This window comes from Eretmochelys imbricata, chromosome 9 (assembly GCF_965152235.1).
Source record: "Eretmochelys imbricata isolate rEreImb1 chromosome 9, rEreImb1.hap1, whole genome shotgun sequence".
Taxonomy (NCBI): Eukaryota; Metazoa; Chordata; order Testudines; family Cheloniidae; genus Eretmochelys; species Eretmochelys imbricata.
In genome coordinates this window covers 63,854,853-63,873,005 of record NC_135580.1, presented here as the reverse complement: position 1 = coordinate 63,873,005, position 18,153 = coordinate 63,854,853, and the positions used below count along the sequence as shown (strand labels likewise).

General features: G+C 49.3%; 1 protein-coding gene across 1 annotated transcript; it reads left to right on the top strand.

The window, feature by feature from the left end:
- Positions 1-205: 205 nt before the first annotated feature.
- On the top strand, positions 206-10,781 carry CNGA2 (cyclic nucleotide gated channel subunit alpha 2). The gene is made up of 6 exons (XM_077826359.1): positions 206-318; positions 2,224-2,331; positions 2,998-3,171; positions 6,413-6,520; positions 7,578-7,684; positions 8,760-10,781. Exons 1-6 carry the CDS (start codon positions 206-208, stop codon positions 10,181-10,183), a joined length of 2,034 nt encoding a protein of 677 aa, XP_077682485.1. The 3' UTR covers positions 10,184-10,781.
- Positions 10,782-18,153: the final 7,372 nt, after the last annotated feature.

Here is an 18,153-nt window from a genome sequence, read left to right as displayed (position 1 = left end):
TGATCTGGGTCAGCAAATCCTTTGTTCTTGGATGCATCCTCTTCCAACAGCAGAAGCCTTCACAAGTGCTGTGTACAGGGGGTGGGGGACAGCCCTGCATGGGGTGTGACATGTGTGTGCCATACATTTTTCAGATCTTAGTTATTTTCTGCTCTTTCCTGCTTCCTGGGGCAGGGTTCATGCCGGCAGCTTTCTCACATGGAGGATGAAGGGACAGAGTAATGGTCTGAAGAATTCGCCTGCCAGCTGCCCCCCACAGTTGTCCATCACAACTAGTACTGAAGATGATCCGGAGCGGCCCGAGCTCACTCCCAGCAGGTCAGCTGCTCTTCAGTTTGGAACAGGAACGGTTTGCTAGAGAAGGGAGCCTATTAGTAGGGGTGAAAGGACAGGTGGGCCTCAGAGTCCTTCAGGGGAGGGGGTACTTGGCCTCTCAGGCAAGGCATAATAGAGGGATTTAGACAGCACAACCCAGCTCCAGGGGAACTTAAACTGAAAGCAACCAGAGTGGTATAGGGAACCTCTAGTCGATATGGGGAAAGTGTGTGTGTGAAGGCGTCTCCTGGACATCCAGTTTTGAAGGGGGAGCAGAGCTATTCTGCTGGCTCAGCCTGGCAGGCAGACCAGATGGTGTCTTCTTAATGCTGCTCCAGAAGATAAAGGCCGAGTTGCTTTCTCTCAGGCCAGAGAGAGGTGGGTCCTGCAGGAAGAATCCAGGTAGGAGCCTGAGGGATGCTTAGATTTGGAGTTGTAGCCCTGGCTGAGGCATTGGGCAGATTCCAGGAAGGCTGTGTGTGGGTCTGGCAATGCCCACAGAATGTGCCCTTTGTTAGAAAAGGGTGCAGACACCACCTACTTAAAATGTATTGGAGCTTTGGGGAATCCCAACCTCTCCTACTGTAGTCAATAACACTGAAGGTGCTATCTGTCTTAGATGCTTATATGCCACCATTGAAATAGTAAAAAATTAGACAGTTTCAATACCTCTGCGCACTGATGCCCAAGGACAGTTAGGTGAGAGAAGAAAGTAAGGCCCAGTTACAGAGTGGGAATACCTGTTACTTTGCTCCACAGGGAATGTTCAGCTCCAAACTACTACTGAGAAAGCCCAAGCTTTAGATGCACAAGGCTGATAGTTTTATATGGACGTGAGCCCCAGGCACTGACTAAGAAGGAAGAAAGATGCTAACTACCTTTTGAAAATGAAGTGTTGAGATGAATTTTGGGGCTAGTAAGGGAGACTGATATATGCAGAAGATCTAATAGGGACCTGCGGGAGGTCAGTAAATGTAGTGAAGAATAGTAAATGTAGTGAAGAAGCCCCAATGACTTCAGTGGGCAGGGCACGTGGCTAGGATGCTGGAAGGCAGGCCGGCTGAGGGTGTCCTGGAAGGCTGTCTTTGAGGTGTGCAGCCTGGTGGCTGACCTAGTGGAAGATGGAGAGAGGTGGGGGTAAACTGTGAGAGCAGCCAAGGACTTCTGTGCTCTGTAGAGCCAGGGAGGAAGAGTAACAATAATACGCTAGTATCTGAGCACTTCATAATCATTAATGTATTTACCCTCGCAGACGTCTGTGAGGCAGGGCAGTGCGGTTATCCCTATTGTACAGATGGGAACTGAGGCACAGAAGGCTAAGTGACTTACCCAAGATCACACATGCTGTCTCTGGAGAAGCAAGGACTTGAACTCCTGTCTCCTGAATCACACGCTAGCATGCTAATCATTGGACCATCTTCCCTCTCAGAATCAGGGCTTTAGCAGTGAACACATACCGCAGGGGATGGTGAAATCAGTGCATATCCAAAGGGAAATCCAGACCTCACTGTGCAAGTAGCCTGGTCACTTTACTCCAGCTCCTCCTGGACACGCACCCTATTCTCCACAGAAAGCCAAGTGGACTCACATGCTTGGAGGGGTACACCAAGGAGATGATATTACCATGAACAACCCCTCCAGGCTGAGTGGAGGAAACCAAGGATTGAAATAAGGAGGATCCCTCCTTGCTTTGTTCTAGCACAGGTGGGTGAGGGGGAAGTCCAGGTCTGAATGAACATGGGGACCCTAGGCAGTCACACAGGTCAAGGAGAAGAGGACTGGGAAGCGGGAGGGCAAAATCTTGATGTCAGGTCTCTTCTCTTCTTCCCTCAGGGTCTAGTTCATCTAATGTAACTGGTGGTGGACACTGAGCAAGCAGTCACCCCGATCTCTTTTTCTCTTCTGCAGAGCCCTGTCTGCAGGTGATGACTCATCAGAGCTTCAGGGGGTGGCTGCCTTGGACAATGCGGATCAGCCAGACCACTCTACCATCCAAGGGAGAGGAGCTCTGTCGAGGTACTTGTGCTTGTAGGATGTAGCCAGGCGTGGGATGAAGGGATGAGCACTGAGTACTGTTCAACCACCACTGCCTTTGCTGGGGATGTGTGGGGCTCCAAATGACCAGCGTGTTCGGGCCCAGCTGCTCTGTGCTTACAAAGTGAAGTATTAACCTGTCACCTCTGGCAAATCCTTTTCCAGCCACACTGGGCAAAGTGGGCTCTTTTACAACTGTGGCCTTTTCATTCACCCCCTGAAGAGGTGACATTTTCCTGGCTTAGGGCCTACTCCTGTGCTGAGCTGAGCTCCCTCCTGTCTCGCTACATTCAGTGGGAGCCTGGGACATTCGGCACCACACCGGATCCCTTTTGTTTTACAGGGGCTGAAGATCTTGAGTTCAGACTCGCTGGTTTCTGCACAGGTTCACCTGGCACGCAATAAGCGTGTCCAGCTGTGTGGAGGGCTAGAATGCCGAGACAGTGAGCACAGGGGGCTGGAGGGTGCTCCTGCTGTATTCCAGGGTTTAGAATGGGCATTTGGCTTAGGTGTGTACAGTCTTCCAGCACCCATGCAGCTGCATTTGGGACCACACAGCGGCGCCTCTGAACAATGTCCCAGCAGGGAATGTGTGATTTTCTGTCACTGCACAGACTCCTGACTCTGGCTTCTTCTCTCCCTGGCCAGGATAGTCCGGCTGGTCGTGGTGCTTAGAGACTGGGCTAACAAAAGCTTGCGGGAGGAGGAGCAAAGGCCAGACTCATTTCTCGAGCGGTTCCACGGGCCGGAGCTCCAGACAGTGACTGAAGGAGATGGCAACGTCCAAGGGGACCAGGAAAAGGACGGCAGCAAACGCAAAAAGTAGAGTTTCTTCTCTAAAACGTCTTGGCAGAAAGGGAAATGTTTCTTGTCTGTGGTAGACCTCCTCCCCCCACCCTCTGGGCTCCTCTCTCCCACGGTGAAGGGGGCTAAGTGATTTGATTGTGTGCCCTGATATAAGCAGGATGGTCACATGAACTAGAGGTGACTGGGGTCACCATGCTGTGCTATGTCAGAGGACCAGACCCAGCTCAGTTAACTCTGTTTCTGAACAGTTTGGTATCAGTGTGTTTACTGTCTGGAAGCTGGTGCTGGGCCCTGGTAGGGGCAGGGTACACAAATTGTCCCCGATCCATTGCCCAGACATGGGCACCTGCATCTGTAGTTGGTGCGTACCCTTTACTCGCTGTCTAGGCTCACATGCCATCCCTGATTCTGTTCTAGGCCCTTACACTAATCACTTATATCTGCCACGGTGCTCATAGCTGGCACATCCATAGTGCCTTTGATCACAGGGTCTCAATACACTTTATAAAGGTCTGTATGTCGTAGGGTCCCCATTTTATAGAAGGGCGAAGCTAAGGCTTATAGCACTGGTTTGCTATCTTTTCTATATGGTGGCCCCCTTTTCTATACCAGGATCCCCCTCCGATCTAGCCATGACCCCTCATCCATGTCGCAGTATGGGAAGGCAGTGTGGCTGTTCGTGATTCCCTGGTTGAGAGCCCCTGGTTTTGAGTGTTTAAGCTCAAATCGGAAGTCTGAAGCAGAGTTAGAAATGGACTCTAGTCTCCCAGCTCCCCAACCCATATTGCAGCTATTAGGCCAAGCTACCTCTCACCAGCAGTAGCTCCTTCCAGGAGGAAGTCCCGGGGGATTTTGACAAAGTGAGTGAGTCACCCAGCTGATGCTGTATTTGCAAGCCTCCTTTCATCATCTGCAGGAAAGGAAGGGGAGTGTGTTCCTTGCCCAAGCCTTCTGCCAGAACATACATTGTGAGGGTGCCACAAGTACTCCTGTTTTTTTGCGGATACAGACTAATGCTGCTGCTACTCTGAAAAAAGTTCTCTAAAAGGCTCTTTCAAATCCAGTCCTTTCATCTGCTCTACACACACTCACATAGTGAAAAACAGTAACCTGGCTTTCCTTCCTCTCTCTAATTAAAGGGCAAAGCTCATTGACTAGTCTGGACCCCTCCATTATAAATGGTAATTAGAACACTGAGAAATGATTGTTTTCTGCAGGAGAAAAATATCAGAGGCTTGTATCTGAGACTTTAATAGCCACAGAAGAAAATGTTCTGCCCCTGCGAGGTTAAGAGTATCTTGTTAATTATCAGAGGCAAATAGGCTCAGAACTCGAATACAGAGAGATGGAATTGGAGTATATTCTGAGGGGTACAATGAGGGTCTTTAGCAGGAATAAGCTCTGGACACGGGGCTGCAACCTTGCTGAGGTTTGGCTTGCAGGCAAAATCTGTCTGCATCTGCTCATTGTGGTGCAACGAAATGTCACCGTAATGTTATGCGACCGGATGGCAAAGATGGTGGTGGTTAAATGTTTGTCAGCTTGAGGTTATGTGGGGCCATTGCTCCATTTGAGGGTGTGTAAATTCGGGATGGTCTCACAAATTTCAGGATGGGTTCCCTGGCCCCCTGGTGCACACAGGTATGATTAAGGGTGGGGGGTTTCCACTGCCATCGTTCTCTAGGGAAAAATATCTCACTGAGCAGAGATGGAGGACGGAGACCAAGCCAATACCTGTCGTGACACAGTCATTAATGCGATGTTGGGACGCAGCATTTTGGCACCCTAATGCAATTCTTTCCCCTTGGGGCTGACTGATCCGTGATGACCATCAGGGGTTCCTAGAGCAAAATGGCGTCCTCCATACATCGTGACCCTGCAGGCGCCATATGCGATGTGCGGAGCAAAATTGTGTCCTCCACACTGAGGGGCGCTGGAACGATTTTGTGTAATGGGGGTGCTGAGAGCCATTGAACCAACTGTAAATCCTGTGTATGATGGAAACCACTTGGTGCTGGAACTAGGAGTGCTGCCTATATCCACACCAGGGATCAGCGCAACCCCATCCGCTGATGGCACAGCCTCATTTGGGATCATGACCCAAGTTTGGGAGCTGGTGGCCTAGATGCTGCCTCTGAGATCAGCTTTGTGATGCGCAGACACAGTAGAAGGCAGTCCGTTTCTCTGAAAACACGTGACCCATTTTTAGAGTCATGTTGAGCAACCACTGTTGTTGTGGCCCTACCAAAACCGTGTGAGAACCTGCTCTCCAGGCTTTGCCAAATGCGTCGTTCCCAAAGCCCGGTGCGTTCCTGCTGATGACGCCTGTGCTGTGCAAAACCAGGGGCATAAACGAAAGGCCAGAAGATGCTGGTTTTGAAGATGGCAGAAGCAGCACTGGAGGGTGAGGGAACTGGCAATTGCCAAATGGCAAAGGGTGAAATTTGTTGGCAAATGAGTCATTTTCTATCTCGGGGAGGGATGTTTGTAAACTCAAAGGCTGTGGGGAGTTTTGTCGTCTTGGCACAGAGTGAAAGAGAGACAAGCCTATCCGTTCAGAAGCAGAGTTTCTGTCCCCTCTCTCCTCCAGTGAAATCTAGCAATTGCAGCACACGCATCTGGTGCATCTGCTCAGTCCCTAGATAAGCAGGATCAGACGCTTGGGAACAGTTCAAAGGCTGGACCCAGTGACTCAGTGAGCAGACTGCAGGCAGCACAGAGCAGAGCTGAAATGGCAATTCTATAGTACTAGCTGCCACAGCAATCCCTTTCCTTCCTTAGTTTGCGCCTTGTATGCCCCTAAACTGCATCGACATGCATTTCACTCTGCCCGAATCAATACTAGAGTTATAAACTATCTCTGAGCTGTATCTATTATACTGACACATACTGTCCCAGGATTCTATACGAGAGAGCATGTTGTCTAGTGATGGCAACAGCAGCTTGGAAATCCAAGACCTTGGGTCTATTCCTGATTCTGCCACTGATGAGCTGGGTGACCTTGGGCAAGTCACTTAGCTGCCCTGTGCCTCAGTTTCCCCATCTGTAAATTGAATGAGCTCATTTTTTACCTACTGCAAAGGGGTGTTGGGTGGGGGATGGTTAACTGATAAACCTTGGCAGGTGCTTAGTGCTCTTTAGATGGAAGGGGCTCAGTGCTCTATATGATAATTAAACCAAGCTGTAATTGATGCTGCTTGTACCGTTAACCACATGCAGTCTCTGACGCTCTAGTTGCCTTGGTTTCTATTTTCAGGAAGAAATGGGAGCTGTTTGTGGTGGATCCTGCTGGAGACTGGTATTACCGCTGGCTGCTTGTCATTGCAGTGCCCGTCCTTTATAACTGGTGCTTGCTTGTGGCAAGGTGAGTAGGGAATATTCCAGGGTGACTCTGTTCTGTAACCCTTCCACCACCTTAGATGCCATCTCTAAGACCAGCATCGGCCAGCTGAAAACTGGTTTATGTCTTGCATTGTTTGTTTCTGAGGCTGCTTGTCACAGGGTAGCTGGCCCCTTCAAAGGGAGGGAGGGCTCGGCCCACCTGTGATATAGCTGATTTGCCTCCCTAGGCAGAGAGGATGAATTAGATCATGTGAGAGGTGGTTATGTGTCTAAATTGGAGGTGTGGGGGGTGGGAAGCAGTGGCCAGTAGACAGCTGGGGTGCGGTGACTGAAGAGTGAAGTTGAAGGAAGAGTGTCTCCTGCAGTGATCCCTCTGGGAGGGAGTTGCAGCTGGGTAGAAAGCCCTGGTTAGAAGTTTTGCTTTCCTTTTGGGGAGAAGGCAAAGAAAGAAAGAAGCCCAAGCCTTGCAACTTGTCCAGCGTCTCTGAGAGCAGTGAGAGACGGTACCTCAGAGAGGTGGGGCTGTCCCTGGCATAAGGCCAAGGTAAAAGACTTTTGGGGTTTATTTTTGAACTTTATGCTAATAAGTCAGACCCCAAAAAGGCTGCTGTTGGACTTGTGAATATCTTGGGAATATCTGAGGAGTCCAAGGAGGGAAACTGAGGCAGACCCACCCTGGCCATGAGGGGGCACATGGGACGTGCCTGACCTTGTTGCATCAATGGCAAAAAATCCCCATTTTTCTGTTGTCATGGCTCTGGAAAGGCAGAGCCATTTCCATCTAGGTTAGCTGCATGTGCTGGGCTAGTCACAACCGAGCGTGGGGTGGCAGAGCGGCATTATGCTGTTGTGTGTGGGAGGAAGTTTCAGTAGCATCCCTGCTTAGCTTAGTGGAGGGCAGACGTGATGGACTTAATTTCCGAGGAGTGAGGGGATGGCTGGAACTTGTCAGCTATCAGCCCTGGTGCCCACTGGGACACCACAGCCTGTAGGAACCCAGTATCGACCTTTGTTCAGTATAGGTGATGGGGTTGAGTTGGTTTTGGTATCTTGATAACTACCATGTGCTTCTCCTGCAGGGCCTGTTTCAGTGACCTCCAGAGGGACTACTGGATCCATTGGCTGGTGCTAGACTATGTCTCGGACTGTATCTACATCGCCGATATTGTCATTCGACTGCGCACAGGTGAGCGAAGAGGCTGCCTAGCCTGGGAAGGGTTTGTTTTAATGTTATCACCTGAGATCTGATATAAGCTTTGAGGGGCTGGCCTGATCTGGGGCTGCTTTCAGAAGAGTGGCTTAATCCAGTGGTTCTCAACCAGAGATACATGTACCCTTGGGGGTACTCAGAGGTCTTCCAGGAGGTACATCAACTCATCTAGATATTTGCCTAGTTTTACAACAGGCTACCTACAAAGCACTAGTGAAGTCAGTGCAAACTAAAATTTCATATAGACAATGACTTGTTTATACTGCTCTATGCACTGAAATGTACGTATAATATTTATATTCCAATTGATGTATTTTATAATTCTATGGTAAAAATAAGACCGTAAGCAATTGTTCAGTACTAGTGTGCTGTGACACTCTTGTATTTTGATGTCTGATTTTTGTAAGCAAGTAGTTTTTAAGTGAGATGAAGTTTGGGATACACAAGACAAATCAGACTCCTGAAAGGGGTACAGTAGTCTGGAAAGGTTGAGAGCCACTGGCTTAATCCATACCTTGGTGTTAGCAGGCAGGAAACAGCCTCTGGAGAAAGAATCTCATTAAAAGCTCTGTAAAACAGACTAAGTTTCAAAATGAAAAATTCATCATCCACAGCTTTTAACTTCACCTATGAATTACCCACATGACCATCAGTATTTGGGCACAGCTTTAGGTCTATGTCTCTGGTTTGGTATTTGTTAAGTTAAAGAGTAATCTAAATGGAAAAACAGTAGAATTTAATGTTCCCAGAACGTAGCTGGCTGCTTTACAATTTCTGTCTGTTACTGAAGAGCTCTGATCTAATTCACTACATGCAGTGAATGTGTGTCCTCCTATCTCTGTGTCATCAGAGTAAATCCCTAAGTAATACCTTTATGTGGCTTTTTCCAGATGAAGTGCTTGAGGGCTGGCAAAGGCTTGTAGACTGAGCAGATCAGGCGGAATTAGAAATATTTTAATTACTATATGTGTATGTTGGTTGAATGCAACCTCAAAGCCAGGAGAACAAACATATCTGAGCCAGGATAATTCTTCCCCTTGTTCTCTGGTAGGTTTTTTGGAACAGGGTCTGCTGGTCAGGGACCCGAAGAAGCTACGGGATAACTACATCACCACCTTACAATTCAAACTGGACGTCCTCTCCATCCTGCCAACAGACCTGGCCTACCTTGCAGTGGGATTACATCAGCCTGAACTACGCTTCAACCGGCTGCTGCACTTCTCCCGCATGTTTGAGTTCTTTGACCGGACTGAGACCAGAACCAGCTACCCAAATATCTTCAGGATCAGCAACCTGGTTCTCTACATCCTGATCATCATCCATTGGAACGCCTGTATTTACTATGCCATCTCCAAGGCCATTGGGTTTGGGACGGACACCTGGGTGTACCCCAATATCACCGACCCTGAGTATGGCTATCTTGCCAGAGAATATGTCTACTGCCTCTACTGGTCCACTCTGACCCTGACCACCATTGGGGAGACCCCGCCCCCTGAGCGCGACGAGGAGTACCTCTTCGTCATTGTCGACTTCCTCATCGGTGTCCTCATCTTTGCCACCATTGTGGGGAATGTGGGCTCCATGATCTCCAACATGAATGCTACCAGGGCAGAGTTCCAGGCCAAGATAGATGCCATCAAGCACTACATGCAGTTCCGCAAGGTCAGCAGGCACATGGAGACCAAAGTTATCAAGTGGTTCGACTACCTGTGGACCAACAAGAAGGCTGTGGATGAGCGTGAGGTCCTCAAGAACCTCCCTGACAAGCTGAGGGCGGAGATTGCCATCAATGTCCACCTGGAGACTTTGAAGAAGGTGAGGATCTTCCAGGACTGTGAGGCTGGTCTGCTGGTGGAGCTAGTGCTGAAACTTCGACCACAGGTTTTCAGTCCAGGAGATTACATTTGCCGAAAGGGGGACATCGGCAAGGAGATGTACATCATCAAGGAAGGAAAGCTGGCTGTGGTGGCAGACGATGGTGTGACCCAGTACGCTTTACTCACCGCGGGAAGCTGCTTTGGCGAGATCAGCATTCTCAACATCAAAGGGAGCAAAATGGGCAACCGGCGCACGGCCAACATACGAAGCCTTGGCTACGCCGATCTCTTCTGCCTGTCGAAGGACGACTTGATGGAAGCAGTGACCGAGTACCCTGATGCCAAGCGGGTCCTGGAGGAGCGTGGCCGGGAGATCCTGATCAAGGAAGGACTTCTGGATGAGTCTGCGGCCGCAGAGAGCACGGAAGGGAAGGACACAGAGCAGAAGCTGGAGAGGCTGGAGTCCCACCTGGACACGCTGCACACCCGTTTTTCCCGGCTCCTGACTGAGTACAATGCTGCCCAGCTGAAGCTCAAACAGCGCATCACTGTCTTGGAGTCCAGGGTAAAGCAGTACAACCAGGACGAATTCTTCTCGGACAGTTCAGACAGCCCCCTGGAGGAAGAAGAAGAAGCTAAATCCAAAGGGCAGGAGTGAGGGCCACAGATGTCAGCTCTGGCTGTGTCCTGCATGGTGCTGAGATGGTATTTCCAGGAACGCATTGCTCCCAATGCCTTGTACGAGACTTATCTCGAACCCCTAGAGGTGCTGCTGCCGGCCTTGGATGGCTGGGAACTGAGTAGAGAGGAGACAGGTGACTCCAGTAGCTCTCACTCAGGTGTATCTCTCTCCTTGCTGCCTTTATCCAAGACCTCAGAGATCAGTAAAAGCATGAGACTGACCTCTGCTGCCGCTAACATTTCCTTCAAGCTCCTGCAGGGAGCCTGCTGTCCTCTTTCTGGCCTTAGAGATCAGGACTCCAGTAACTCAGCGCCTTGTACATGGGAGTCAGTGGGGACTCCTGGGCCCCGGCATGGCCTAGGTGGGGGTGCATAAGCATTGATGTAGTCAGAGATCTTCACTTCTTCTCCCTTTTTTAATGGGGCTGGTGAGGAGGATGCCCTTTTGTTATCTGATGGGAATGCTGGTCCTTCTAAACCGCACGAGAGAAACTGAACCATAAACCAGATGCTCATTAATGTAATTCTGGTATCCGCTTTTGTAACACACTCACTATGTTATGTAAATACTTCTTTTCCAGTGTCTGAGTCCATATGTTCAAGAGACTAAAACCTGATGGGAAGAAATCCAGCCCAAGCCCTATCTGTCTGCAAATGGAATGTCTTCTGGTTCCGCGTAACCCTGTAGGTCAGACTCACTATAGCCCTGAACAGAGCTGTTGGCAGAAGATGGTGGGGATAGGAAAAACCTATTCCCTACCTTACCAGGCTGTGTTTTCCTGTATGAACATTTTACTCAATAGGCAGAAACACTCTTGTTGTGTGTATTTAGTACTTGGTTCATGAGGTTGAAGAGCAATTTTCCTGGAGGTGTTTTCCTAGGTCATGCTGTCCTGGAGAATGGCGTTTTGCTAGGCATTCTGTTCCCAAACTGCTGGGTACAGCGGCCGCTTTAATTTTACTTGAGCTACAGAAGCCTAGGGTGACATTAGCAGTGTGCTTGGGGCTGACAGCACCTGTTCCTTTATGTGCAAAAATGTCTCTCTCTGCTCTCTAATCATGACTGGATGTGCCAGGGCCACTTGTTCTAAAGACACGAAGCTGTGGCAAGACTCAACTACTTGCCTTTTGTTTACAGTGGGTAACTCATAGGGTGTTAGCAGAGCCATGTATTTTTCTACATGATATTCCCCTTTGCCAAGCAGCAATAGGTGTCAGGGCTTTGCAGATCCATTTGGAGGAGGAATGGGTGACCCAGGATCAGGGGATGAAATGTTGGCCCCCTTGATGTCTACGGCAAAACACCTGTTGACTTCACTGGGGCTCAGATTTCACCCCTCGTGTATTCTTGGTGTAACTGTTTATTTACTAGCTGTTTCCTTGGTCACAACTGCAGCCAGGCAACTCCCTCTTGCAGCAACCTCACCTCTGCTCTGCCCACGAGAAGCAGCTGTGTAGGGCCCCTGCTTCTCTTGGAATCTTGCTGCTGAAAACGCCATTCCCTGTTCTGCCTCAGCACCTGAGCTTCAGCTGGGAAATCCCCCAACCCAAGCTCCTCATCTGGGACCACACGGCCTTCAACGGTGAGCCTGGGCATCAACCCTGCTTAGCGCAAGCTGTTTTGTGATACAAAGGAACCTCTGCCCACCAGCGAGTGCTTTAGCCTACACCCTCCCTGTAATGACCTGTGGGTGGGATAAGTTTCATTCCGACTGCTTATATACCAATGGCTCTTACCGTGCAGGCTGGGCCATCTGCACCCTGCATGTTTACAAACTAAGCATTCCAGGAGTTGGAGCCCCCAAAGGATCCTATAATGTCACTGTACTTGCACAATCAAGGTACACAGGCTGTATGGACTGCCATCCCACTGCTCTGAACTAGCTAATGCCCGAGTGCTGCAGTCACAGTAAGCCTATAATGTCCCTGCTTGTAGACGCTGGGCATCCTGGAAATTGTAGGCAGGTAGGATGGTTAGTGTGTGTGTCTCTGCAGCTTGACAGTTTTCCCAAGCCACAGCAAAGGATGCTTACCTATCCCCCTGTGTTACCGGTCTCCGAGAAAACCCCCTAGGGAAACACAATCTGTTAACACTGCCCATTCGCTCTCTCTGCGGCACAGAAATGACATGCTTCTTTAACAGGACTTGCATGTTTTTGCTTCCTGTTGAATCTCAGTGGGCCAAATTCATCCCTCCATTGAAGTTACTGGAACTGTATGCCAGGGTTGGATCTGGCCTATAACATAATGAGGTTAATAGGATTTGAAAAATATACCAGGCCCCTGGAGGTGGCAGAGCCATCTTTCCGGCTGATGCAGCCCCGATGACCCCAACTTCAGCTCCTTAACCTAAGAAGATGCAGTTCATCTCACTTGTTTGTTGTTTTTATCATTGCCATCCTAGTTAAAGTCACTCTCCCTTCCCATCGTAGACGTTTAGCATGGGGGGCTGCACAGACCCATTAGAGTAGAAGTGGTGAGCAGAGATGTTGTAGAGATGTGTATATGCCTCCTAGTGACCCCATTGCACGCTTGCAGATCAGAGACCTTCTTTTTCAGGGCAAATGGAGAGGTCTCTGACCCCAAATGTTTAATATCTTGTCAATTTCCATCAAATTAATATAAACTCAGGATTAGTCCGGCCCCTCCCTGGAGCTGAATTTCCCTATGAAAAGCTGCATTTGCTGGTAGGAAAGGTCACATTTCATCCTGGATCTACTCTGTGGACAATTTTCAAACACTTGTGACACGACCAGTTTTCACGTGGGAGGTGAAAATGGGTCACTTTTTACACCTCTGCACAGCCATGCGCACCACATCATTCCCTTGTGGTGGAGTGGGAACTATGTCTGTCTCCCTAGAAGCCAGGCCCAGACTGAGCCAAAAGGCCTTCCGAATCCTGTCCCAGTTAGCTTGGACAGGAGCTTTGTCTTCACCCTATTAAAATCAGACTCTCTTATTCCCGGTCCCTGCACCTTCATACTCTGGGAACTTAGTACATCTATTACTCTAGCACCTACAGGCTCCTAATGAAACTGGGGCCCCATGGCGCTAGCTGCTCTACAAACACAGAGTGAGAGTCTCTGCGTGACATCTACCCTAACCAGACAAGACAGCCGGTGTGGGGAGGAGAAAGGAATCCTCATGCCTGTTTGCTGGATGGAGAACTGAGGCTCTGAGAGAGAAAGTAATTCACACAGGGTGTCTGGGGCAGTCAGAAGCTGAATCCAAATCTTCGGTGCTCCAGCCCTGTGCCTTAACCCCCAGGCCTGCCTTCCTCTGTCTTGAAGCTAACTGCCTCAACTTCTTTTTGGTCCTTTGTTGTACAGCAGCTTTGCTAGGGTCCTCCTGATGTGCTCAGATGTTATGGTGATGGAGACACTGTAAGAGCCTAGAAAGGGAGAATGCAGATTGGTCTCCTGTCATCCCTCTCAGGCTCACCCCAGCTGAGGTCTCACCCTGGGAAACTATTCTCGAGACAGCCTGGTATTTCCACTAACTCTGGTCCTGCCAGGCTGAAGGAAAGAACTGTGTAAATGAAGCCTTTGCTGTCTTTTATTGCTGCTGCAGTCGGGCAAGGAGATGGAACAGAACTAGGCGGGAGCACAGAATGGGTTGGACCTCTCCTTGTAACCCCCAATCTTTGTGCTCCTGTCTTAAGGGCAAACCACAATGAGCCCATAAGCCCCCAAAATAAAATTCCATGTGGCCTTCCCAGCCGAGTGCACCTCTGTGTTGTCACTGCAAATGCAGGCAAATCTGTAAGTCCACACCCCTCCCCTAGAAACAGTGATTCCCTGGCCAGTTCGGATGCTGTCACCCTGTGGATGTATGGAAGGAGCCACAAGAGGGTGCTGTGAACCACAGAACTGCACACAGACCTGGCTCCGTGACAGAGCAATGCTGAAATGGGAACAGAATGGAATAACGAGAGAGAAGTATCAGAGTAGTCCGTGTTAGTCTGTATTCGCAAAAAGAACAGGAGGACTTGTGGCACCTTAGAGACTAACCAATTTATTTGAGCATAAGCTTTCGTGAGCTACAGCTCACTTCATCTGATGCATTCAGTGGAAAATACAGTGGGGAGATTTATATACACAGAGAACATGAAACAATGGGTGTTACCATACACACTATAACGAGAGTGATCGCTTAAGATAAGCTTTTACCAGCAGGAGAGCAGGGGAAGGGGGGTGGGGGGAAGAAAACCTTTTGTAGTGATAATCAAGGCGGGCCATTTCCAGCAGTTGCCAAGAACGTCTGAGGAACAGTGGGGTGTGTGTGTGTGGGGGTGGGAAATAAACATGGGGAAATAGTTTTACTTTGTGTAATGACCCATCCACTTCCAGTCTCTATTCAAACCTAAGTTAATTGTATCCAGTTTGCCAATTAATTCCAATTCAGCAGTCTCTTGTTGGAGTCTGTTTTTGAAGTCTTTTTGCTGTAATATTGTGACTTTTAGGTCTGAAATCAAGTGACCATTTATTCTTTTATGTAGAGACTGTCCAGTTTGACCACAAATCAGACGTCAAGAATTATAACATTCATAAACCAGTCGGAGAACACTTCAATCTCTCTGGTCACTCGATTACAGACCTAAAAGTTGCAATATTACAACAAAAAGACTTCAAAAACAGACTCCAACGAGAGACTGCTGAATTGGAATTAATTGGCAAACTGGATACAATTAACTTAGGCTTGAATAGAGACTGGGAGTGGATGGGTCATTACACGAAGTAAAACTATTTCCCCATGTTTATTTCCCACCCCCACACACACACACCCCACTGTTCCTCAGACATTCTTGGCAACTGCTGGAAATGGCCCACCTTGATTATCACTACAAAAGGTTTTCTTCCCCCCACCCCCCTTCCCCTGTTCTCCTGCTGGTAAAAGCTTATCTTAAGCGATCACTCTCGTTATAGTGTGTATGGTAACACCCATTGTTTCATGTTCTCTGTGTATATAAATCTCCCCACTGTATTTTCCACTGAATGCATCCGATGAAGTGAGCTGTAGCTCACAAAAGCTTATGCTCAGATAAATTTGTTAGTCTCTAAGGTGCCATAAGTACTCCTCTTCTTTTTGAGAGAGAAGTAGAATGTGGGTCATCAGTTCACCTCTGAGCTCTGGATCCCTTCACCCCACCCAGATATCACCCTCAGAAAATTATCTGATGCTTTCTCCACGAGACAAGGAAACTGTTCCAGCTGAGGGGCTAGAGATATGCTGAGCCAGTCCCATGTTCTCACTGGAGATCTGAGTGTCCAAGTGGGTGCGGATGGCAGAAATGAAGGGATGCAGCTGCAAGGAGGATCTCAGGAGCATTTGCACAAAGACAGTCCAGTGCTAGGGCAGAGGTTTCCTGGAGACTGGGGCAGGGAAGAGAGAGATGGCAGAGATGCTGAGGGGCCAATGATGGGGAGCGGAGAGATTTGATTTCACGGGGACTAGCCCACAGCTAACTGACATTTCAGCACCGGGACAGTGGCTGCAGGGAGCTTAGAGAGGGCTGGATTCTGATGCCTTTGGTTATAGACATTTCAGCACTGGGACAGTGGCTGCAGGGAGCAGCTGCAGCTATAGTTACTCCAGGGAAGCTAGCCTGGCAGCCCTGACAGGCCAGCGCTGGCAGCTGACAGCAGCTAACAGTGTATTTTGGCTTTTAGAAAAAAACATCTTTAATCCAACATATGAATTCACTTGGGAAGTTTGAAGCCTTTAGACAAATTACCCCAGAGGATGATGTTAAGAATCCGGAACGCATCCCTCCAGGAAATCACAGGGTGATGAACTGCTCGATGAGAATGTGAATGAAACGAACACCAGCTTTTAGGATTCTCCAGGGAGCAGGATGGAGGTGGGTTTGCATGGAAAGGAACAATGGTGCCAATATACCGTCAGGCAGCTCCTTTCCTTGCAAAACAGGCCCATGGAATCCGGGGAAGGGGATTTAGCAGCTCGGTTTGAAACGTACCTTGTCCCCCATTCGGTTTGTTGGTGTTGCTAATAGGGACTAGGAATAGATGAGCTGTGAGCTTTCAGCAGTCAGGGTGTTCGACACTGCTCTCTACAGTGCCTCCTGCTGGGAGAGGCTGGGACTGGAATAGCTCAGAGCTCCCCACAGTGCCTCCTGCTGGGAGAGGCTGGGAATATTGCTGAGAGTTCTCCATAGCCAAGGCTCCTAAACCACCCCTTACAGTGGCTCCTGCTGGGGAAGACTAGAACTAGAGCAGCTGTGAACTACCCCTATCTACTCTATGGCATTCACCAAAGCACCTCCAGCCAGCAGTGATTAAGGTAATTGTTAAGGTTTCAGCACCCGCCTGTGCAAGATACAGCCCGTCTGTGCAAGATCACGCCTTAGTCTGTAATATCCGTGTGTTGTTTGCACTATTCCTTCTGCACCTCTTCAGTGGGAGGTTATTTTTGATGAAATTCCTTTTCATTAGCACACGGAGCACAGCGTCATTTAACAAGCCCCATTTCAGCCCCTAAGGCAAAAAGACATTACACAACTAATCCCTTAGTGCGGGCACATACTAGAACAGGGTTATTCTTCCTGAGAGAGTTAAGAAGAGGATGACAGGAAATATTTTGTCAGTTTGCCTTCAAGAAAAGAGATGGGCAGGGAAGGTGGTTTTCCTTTGGGGGGGTGGGGGGGTTGGCAGGGTTACGTGTAAATGAACAGCTTCGTATTATCTAGGGATGGGTGAGGCAGTGCAGGTAGAATAACTCACTGCTAATGATACTTTGTGTAGCTCTGTTGCCGTCCCACAGACCGTCTCAACATTACTTAATTTAGCCTCACAACCCACCCACCAAGGAGTAGCCCCATCCTGCTCCTATGGAGAGCCATGGGAGTCTTGCTGTTGATGTCAGTGGAAGCTGGATCAGGGCCTGCGTGACCATTATTACTATTGTACAGGTGGGGAATCTGAGCCACAGAGAGGTTAAGTGACTTGCCTAAAGTCACTCAGAGAGCCACTGTAATGGGGTGTCCACCCCACACAAGGCAAGCAGGTTAAATTAGGTTAATTACCCTGATAGGCTGCACCTGGGGGAGAGCCAGGGCTAGAAAGGCTGATTGAAGATAAAGCCCAGCTGAGAAGGAACAGGCAGGGCTGGTACAGGGCCAGGCAGTTGGGAGCAGAAAGGGGCTATAGGGGAAGTAGTCTGTAGTCACTCCCTGGGAGATGGGAGGGGGAGTTTTGAGCTGGTAAACACAGTGGGTGGGGAGCCAGAAGATGTAGGAAGGAGTCCAGGGAAAGAGGAACAGGGTCTGGGAGCAAGCAGACCACAGTTGCTAGACACAGAGTCCCTGGGCTGGAACCTGGAGTAGGGGGCAGGCCTGGGTTTCCCTGCCAGTCACTGAGGAAGTGGCACAGACAGGGCAACGGAGAAGAAGACTGCCTGGGGCAGTTGTCCGATAGGGCTTTGCTAATGTGGAAGGAAAGGACTACAGACTGAAGGGCAAGCCATGAAGAGAGAGCACCCTGAGTCATAAAGAAAGAGAGGAAGGTGGTGTGAGTGAGTGGCAGAAGAGGGCATTGGACCTGGAAGGAACTAATCCCCACAGCAGCCAGGAGGAGGTGCCCTAGTGGTGAGAGGAGCCCAGTGACAGAGCTGGGAACGGAACCTGGTTCCTGTGCTTTAACTCCAAGACTGATGGGGTTGAGGAGGCTGTTTTGATTTTCTGACTCCCAAGCCAGATGTGGCTTAGAACTGGTTTCCAGTTCACCTAGGTCTTTCCTAGGTTTGTGGACAAGAAAGTTGGGCCTCAGAGGTAGGGTGCAGATAAAAGATTCTGGGTTTGTCCCAGCTCCAGAATGGGCAAGGTGGAAGGTCTCAATTTAGCAAACCCAAGCTCCAAACTGAGCTGATTTGGATGTAGTTTCTCATTAATTTGAACCACTGGTGTATGGGACTGGGGGAGGTTCAGGTTTT